A 7,681-nucleotide genomic window follows, 5' to 3' on the forward strand; every position below is an offset into this window, starting at 1 on the left:
TTCAATCAACAAGACTGCGACCCAGTGGATGGGGGTGGGGGCGGTTTCCAGGAACGGGAGTGTCCTGTGTAAAAACCTCCCGGTTCTAGGCTCCCTTCCACGCACACCTACACTCAGCTCCAGGCCCTGAGCTACGCAGGGGTGCACAGTCCCGCCCACGCAGAGGCTGGTCCTTCGTCCTGCCCACACAAAGGCCAGTGGCAGGGCTGGAACCCAGGGCCAAGTCCACCTGCACCCTCTGGCTCCATGCAGGGCAGAGACACCACTCGGGGTCGTCCGCAGGGTCTGCTTGAATCTAGGTTTGGCCAGAACCAACACCGTGGTCTACAAGCAGGTGGCCTGGGCAAAATGCTGCCGACCCGGTGTTCTCAGCCAAGCTTGGGAAAGATCTGAAGAGGAAGCAAGGCAGACAAGTGCCGCTCTCTTTATTAAGGAGTCAAGATACACAAAGACTTCATAAAAAGTTACATCAAAGGCTCAAGCGTCATCGAGATCTGCAGGCTTCGCTCTCGTCTCACGACAATGCCATCTGTTCGCACCGCGGGACAGAAGCTGGGCGCTCCCAGGCACTCAGGAATTCAAGTATCTCTCATTCTACGTAAACCCGACATGGACTCTCAAACCCAGTGGGCTGCTAACGGAGGAAACCGCGGCCCTGGATTTACTGCAACACGTCTGGGAGCCTCGGGGCAGAGCTGTTGTGGGTTAGTGGGTCAGTCTCCCGGTACAGTGATGACACAAACATGGTGGGCCAACTAGGCGCTCGCCACAGAGCGAGAGCAGGTGGTGGACAAGGTCTTGAGAAAACACTCAAATGCCCCTTGTGTGGACAAGTATGGAGAAGTGAGCAGCCACAGCCCCAGGCTTTGAGGGTGAGGGGAGGGGTCAGAAGAGCAGGAGGGAATCTGCGAGCACGCGATGGCAGAGGCGTGGGGTGAGGGGATTTCAGGAAGAGTGTGCTCCGGGAGATGTGGACAGCCCTGTTCTCTGGAAAACCAGCGGGAACACAGACACACGTGCCCATGGGCTCCTCAGTCGTGGAGTGGCATGGCCGACCAGGTTCTCTAGACTGACCCCGCCAGGTGATGACGAAAAAGATGGGCCGGGACCGCCCCAAGGTACATTCTACTCTGGCCTATCGAGAAGCCACCTCCGTCACAAGGTCCCGTTTCTGAAAATGGGGCATTATTAACTCATCTCCTGTGTGGGGCAAATGAGGATTCACGGGCGATGAAAGCTGACCGTCTGTCCAAATGCAGAACTGCAGAGGGCTCCCCTTGGGCATTGCAATTAAGCTGTGGATGCACAGGTGTGCCACTCCTTCTGTGGGGGACCAGCAGAGGCCAGAACCCATGTCCATTTGCCTTTATGACCCAGGGCTTTGCTCTAGATCTGCTTCTAAAGGACTCCTGCACTCCGCTCTCCGGAGGTTTCCTTGCAGCCGTGGTGCAGGGCTTCTTGGGCCACTCAGCTCTCCTGCTGCAAAGCACCTCCTACTCCCTTGTTTGTCCCACCGCCTTTCTTCTTCCTGCGCCCATCAAACCTGCACCGGGCCAGCTGTGGGTGTGGCTTGGAGGAGAGTCAGGGCTGGAATGTCCCCGTGTTACTGGAGAACTCTGAAGTGCCTTCTCTGGAATGTTCCCCTTTATCCTTCCTTTCAGGAACAGAAAAAAGGGCCTTGGAGAGGGATAGGAGTTTGACTTCCAGTTGACAAAATCCCAGCTGTTTCCTTCCAGAATCGCTCTTCAAGGGGCCCTCCTGGCTGCCGCCGGTCTCACCCACTCAGGGCTCCCTGCACTTGCCGGGCTGGAGGAGTCCAAGTGCCCCGGCATTAGCAGGGGGCTCACTTTCCTTGGCCAGGCCCCCTGCAGAGAATGTTCTAGTTGGTAGAGTGACCTGACATGCAACATCTGGAAAGTAAGGTCACTTGCTGGGCCACCTCCTCGCCTGACCTTCCCTCGGGGGGTCTGCCGTTGGTCTCGCTGCCCCTCACCCACACGCTGGCTGGAAAACACCCAGTCTTTGGTTCACACCAGCAGCACCTGGTGGGGAGGAGGGGGACAGTCTCAGTAGGGAAGCAGGTGTTTGGGAGCCATGACAACAGCCCAGCCTATCGCTCACCCCTGATCACACATTATAGCCAACATCCAAGAGGTTAATAAGTGTTCCCAAAAGGCAACGAGGGCCCGGGTTCTCCATCTGCAAGTCTGGGAAGGGCTGGCTTGTTGACAGCGCGCACAGAGGTGCAGGTGATGCGAAGGGAACACGGCTTCAGGTGCTGGTGGCGACACAGCAGAGTCAGTTCGGGTTGAGTCAGCTTGAGCTGGAGTTTTCTGGATGGGGTCCATTAGTCTGCTTTGATGTGTCAGTGCGCTCACGACAGAGATGCCAGCAACATGGGGGATGTGAATCAGGGAGAGACAGCCGAGAGAGCCAGGCCCACTCCCCAACCCGGGAGGGACACAGAAGTCATCCACACTGTCTGAAATAGAAAGGAACATTTGGGCAAAGCCACCGGCTTCCTGGGGTTTCCACACTTCCGGGACAATGGAAACCCTGCAAGAAGGGACACGCTCGTGCCAGACATGGCCCCGGCACCATGACACCCTCTTTCCTCGTATGCGTACCCTCAACCACAGCCACAGCTTCTGGGCAGACACGCATCTCCTCTCCGCTCTCCAGGCCATGGGAAGGTCTGTTTCCCTCCAGGTTCGACTCCCAGCCTGCGAGGGCGTCTCCCCAGCGAGGCCCCCGTTAGCTCTGGCCTCTCGGTCGCTCTGCTTTCAGATCGAGGGGAGGTTTGGCACTGCTGGGAACACTCAGCTGAAGAAAAACGATCCTCCAGACAAGTCGCCATTGAGAGGCCTGCTGAAACTTCCCCAGGCGTGGGCCCAGACTCCGTTAATAAAATAACATCACTAAAATAATTTAAAAGTCTACAAAAGACATCCGAGCTCAGACACTGCGGACAGGGGCAGAGAAGCTCGTCCATGGCTTGTGTACTTGGTGCCTGGAGGTCGTGGCCACGCGAACCAGCACTGTGTGGTTCAGGGGCACAGCACGCCTACCAGGAGGGGAGGGACGGGTGAGTTGGCACACGAGAGGCGTGGGTGCCGCTTCTCTTACGGTGGCTTCCTTGTCTCTCAGGAGGGACAGGGAAGCCTGTGCCCTTCCACAAAGCCAGCCCGCCTGTGCCGGGCCATCCCTCCCTTTCTCCCTTCCCGTGCCCAGTCCTCGGGCCAAGGTCGTGGTTAGAAATGGTTTTCAGTGCAGTTAGGCAGTGGAGGGGTCCCGAGGGCTGGCCAGCTCACGGCCATGGTGCCCAGGACCTCGGCCCATCACAAGATCACACACTGCAGTTTGTGGGTACCACTGGCCCGGTCTCCCCGCCACTTGGTCTTTTTCTTCTTCTTCTGGCTTTTCTCTGGAATCTGTTGCCTTTTGAAACAATGAAGAACAGAAAGACAAAGTCAAAAACGGGCTTGCTTCTCCTCTGCCCCCTCCGTCCGCAGCTCCCCACCTGGCAGAGGAGGGCTGTTCAGGGGAGCGTGGGTGAGGGCGGCGGGCATGGCCTCAGGGAGGCTGTGGTCTTAGCTGCTGCAGGAGCATCTCCTGAGAGGCCAAGAAACTGGTGTGGGAGAGGAGAGGCAGACGAAATCCTACAATTGATGGGCCCTCCGGCTTCTGCTAGTGACACGTTTATTTAAGTCATAGACTACAGTATGTGTCACATCTTAGAGAACTGTTGGCCTCTATTTCTCTGTTTCCGATTTCACAGAAAATGTAAACTATGGGCAAAATAGCTTTTGGCATATGTTATATTTTAATTAATTATTATTATGTTTTAGTTTGTTATAGGGCACATGCAATCACTAGAGAGAAAGTGAAAAAGCACACCCCCAGGGGTCAATGACCACACTGCGATCCCTTCGCCTCCATTTCCTCTCAGGATTTTGGGCACAGACACTCATGTACCCGGTGTGATTTTTCAAGCCATCAGGTCCGGGACTCAAACTGCACAGTCGGCCATGTGGGACCTAGTCACCTTAACCACCATGTCACTGGCTGGTCGTCTTTTTGATGACCTTCTGCTAACCTTCCCTATGTCTGAAACCTCCCCTTGGGACTATAGTCTACAACCAAGACCATATGCTGTCTGGAAGTTGCTTATACTAAAGGGGGGAAACGCCCAAGAGAAAATAATTTTAAAAAGCAAAATTTCAGGTCAGTAGTGGTTAAGGCTCTGAACTCCCGCATGGCCAACCACGGTTCGAATCCCGGACCTGTCTCTATGTCTCTACGGTGAGCGCACATGCTCAACAGAAAAATCTCTAAAAAAAAAAAAAAGCAACATTTTGAGCGAAGTCTGGAATATTCCCCATTATGTTGGGAACAGTGAGAAAATGAGGCCATTCAGTATGTGCTCACGCGGGTGTGCGTGGACAGTGGGGGACGAGAGGTGGCAGATAGGGCATGACACCTCAAAAGCCCTGTGTCTGACCTCACAGCCGTCTCGAGGTCACCAGCATCGAGACCACATCTCAGCGTGTGGTGGCTGGGGACCGCGGGCAAGGCTGCTGTGTGTGTTTAAGATCGGGAAATGGGCCTGATGGGTCCCAGGGAGAGCAGCCAGAAGGCTCTTTCACCGTCTAAGCGTGAGTGGATTGGGGCTGGGCCCCTGCCCTCACCTGCGGAGGAATACGGAAGGGTCTCTCTATTAGGGCTGTGGACAATACCGGGAGGCTGAAAGCATGTGGGGTCCGATAGGACACACAGGCAATGCTCTGAAATTTGAGCCCGAAATCAGAAAGTTGGTTGTTCAGGGAAAATGTCAAAGGGCACTCTGCTATCAGCAAAGAGGAGGGGGACCCTTCGCAGTGTGCTGAAAGTGTCAGGGTTGGGGGACACCAGGGAGCCTGAGCTGCAGAAGCGCTGGCACCCCGGGTGGGCAGCGTCTCCATTTCACGGTGTGTGCAGACTTCCCGGACGGCTGGGGCGCATGGGCAGAGGTGGGTGGAGGAAAGAGGAGATACAGGGAATCGGCCTCGGAGCAGGAGCCTTCCCCAGCTGGGGCCCGGGGCTTACCACATGCAGGGCCGTCTGTGGGCAGGGGCGCGGCTCACCTGATGACCCGAACGAGGTCATGGAAGGCTTTGTCAACGTTGAGAGGTGGGTCCTTGGCACTGGTCTCTATGTACGGAATCTGGAAATCAAAGCTCAACTTGGTCAAAGCGGCGCTGAGATCCACAAAGCCCCGTTTTACCCTTAAAAATGTAAATTCTCGGAGGGTTGAGGGACCCGGACACATTTACAGCCTCCACAGCAGCCTGGTCCCATCAGCCTCCTGTCTTTGGTAGCTTCATGCTCTTTAAGGTCAGAAGGTTCTGCTAATGGATTTTCCAATTCCCTCTTGTTCCCTAGTCACAGAGATATTTAATAGCACCCTAAAAATAGAATGAAAGCGATCTTTTTATATGAAGACTAAAGACTTTCATTTATCAAAGTAAAATATATTCCGATTCATTTTTTTTCTTCCCGAGGTCTGTTTCTCCACCTTGGAGTGGCTCTTACCACTCTTTCTGGGCCCCTCCAGAGTAGATCTGGTGGGAAAGGCTGAGGAGGGGGCCAGGAGCAGGACCCTGGACCCCAGTGACCCCAGCCACTTGCTGTGTCTGATCTGTGTCTGGGAGCTTGGCCAAGATTACACACAGTTTAATGCAGAGGGATCCCCTCAGCTGAGGGGCACAGGGGTAGAAGCGGCCGAGGAGACCCCAGTAAAACGAGATTCAGGGCCATGTCTACAGCGAGCTCTGGGCAGAGAACGAGGACTCGGTGAGGTCAGGCCACACTCCTGAGCACTGGCTTCTCCTGTAACCCCCGCAAAGGCAGGAAGTGCTCGTTGCCCACGCGTGAGGGGTCGGGTAAACCGCACAGGCCTCCTCTGCGAGATGAAGTAGGGCGATTGTGAGCAAAGGACTTTGTGAATTCTGCAGCCCTTTTTCTGATTACAAAATGACTGCCTTTCATTATAACACACTGGAAAGCGAAAAGCAGCACCGTGAAGAAAGGATGGCTGACCCCGCGTGCACAGGGCGAGGGTGACGAGAGCACTGTCGCTTTAGAGGAGGGTGTCAGGGATCGCCACCCAGGACACAGAACAGCATGTTCCCATGCTATCATTGTGTGCGGCCATCAGTCACCCACCACAGTGGCTTCAGGCAGAGGCCCCGTGGTAGGGGACAGACACACAGAGACTAGAGCACCGGGAACAGAGCTCCAACCCTCGAAACATTCATTCAACAAACTGGGCTTCTGACAACACAGAAAGGAAGCCCCCTCCACCGTGGGCCGTCGGGATGGGGGCTGTTCGGCAGCCCAGCACTCACTTAACCCGAGGTGGGCGGCCGGGTCCCTCCGATCTGTGGGAGGCTGAGCTCAGAGGGTCGTGCTTGCCCAAGGCCAACTGCAGCTGGCAGTCAAGCTTCGAACCAGACACACTTTCCGTTCTTGCCTGGCTCCCATGGACGAGTGGGGCCGCTGAGGTCAGCTGCGGGGCCTCTTCCAGGCCAGATGCAGTCATCTAGGCATGGCAGGTGCCCCAGTCACGTTCTGTGAGGCCCAGGTGAGGTCAGGACAGTGCTCCACCCTGTGCACCCCAGATGGGGAGCAGGCAGGCCCCTGCAGCTGGAGCTGAGACCACCTGTTAGTCTGGTCTTGACATGGCCGCCACAAACAGGCCATCCAGCCCTAAGTTGGACTCCAAACCTGCCGTGGTTTTCCTGCCCACTCACCACGAAAGCCCAGGAGGCCTCAGTCCACCTCTCTGACCTCCCCTCCTGCCACCCTCCGCTCCAGCGGCCTGGCTTCCTCGCTGTGCCTAAGCTCCCACCGTGGGGCCTCTGCTGGGAGGTTCTGTCCCCGGATGTCGGCATGGCATATTGCTTACTCCCCATACGTCCTGCTGCAAGGACGCTTTCCGGCAGGGCTCACCCGGACCAGCGTACTCAGAAAATCTCCTCCCCTCGTCACATCCCTGTCCCCTTCCCTGACTCTCTGTGTCCACAGCCAACATCACCTTGGAGCGACAGTGCTGTTTATGGTCTGCCTGCTGTCCCTGAAGTGTGCACACGAGGCAGGGGTGACTTTCCCAGGGCCCAGAGCTCACGAAGATCCCAAGCGTGCTCCGGGGCCAGCTCAGAGAACTGCACAGCCCTGAGCTGGGCCGCAGCCCTCGGCAGACCAGGCGGGCCGAACACCACAGCCGCCGGGCCCTTCTGAAGCCAGCTGGTCCCTGTCGTAGCCTCTATGACTGACGTCCTCTATGGCTTCGTCCTGCTCGTACACTGTCCCCATCAGAGCTGCCCGCAGGCCTCTGTGAGATCCAGCTATCCAGGTGGCCCGAGTTCCACTTCCCAGCACCAGGGCTGCCGAGTGGGGAGGTACTGTGTGCAGCCCCGGCCCCGACACACACACACACACACGCACACATGCGCGCACACACACACACGCACACGCGCACACACATGCACACGCGCACACATGCGTGCACACACATGCACACGCGCACACACACACGCACACATGCGTGCACGCACACACACATGCACACGCACACACACACGCACACATGCGTGCACACACACACACACGCACACGCGCACACACACACACCCACACACGC

At 56.6% G+C, this 7,681-nt stretch overlaps 1 protein-coding gene across 1 annotated transcript in view; it reads right to left on the minus strand.

Moving 5' to 3' along the window:
• Positions 1 to 396: 396 nt before the first annotated feature.
• Positions 397 to 7,681, minus strand: part of MRAS (muscle RAS oncogene homolog) — a 30,207-nt gene continuing 22,922 nt past the window's right edge. Inside the window, exons 4-5 of the mRNA XM_006158183.2 lie at positions 5,124 to 5,203; positions 397 to 3,438 (exon numbers count right to left, since the gene is read on the minus strand). Coding sequence (XP_006158245.1) covers positions 3,339 to 3,438; positions 5,124 to 5,203 — 180 coding nt within the window. The 3' untranslated portion in view covers positions 397 to 3,338. The remainder of the gene's footprint in view (positions 3,439 to 5,123; positions 5,204 to 7,681) is intronic.

Source organism: Tupaia chinensis, unplaced genomic scaffold, assembly GCF_000334495.1.
Source record: "Tupaia chinensis unplaced genomic scaffold, TupChi_1.0 Scaffold000574_1, whole genome shotgun sequence".
Classification (NCBI taxonomy): Eukaryota; Metazoa; Chordata; class Mammalia; order Scandentia; family Tupaiidae; genus Tupaia; species Tupaia belangeri.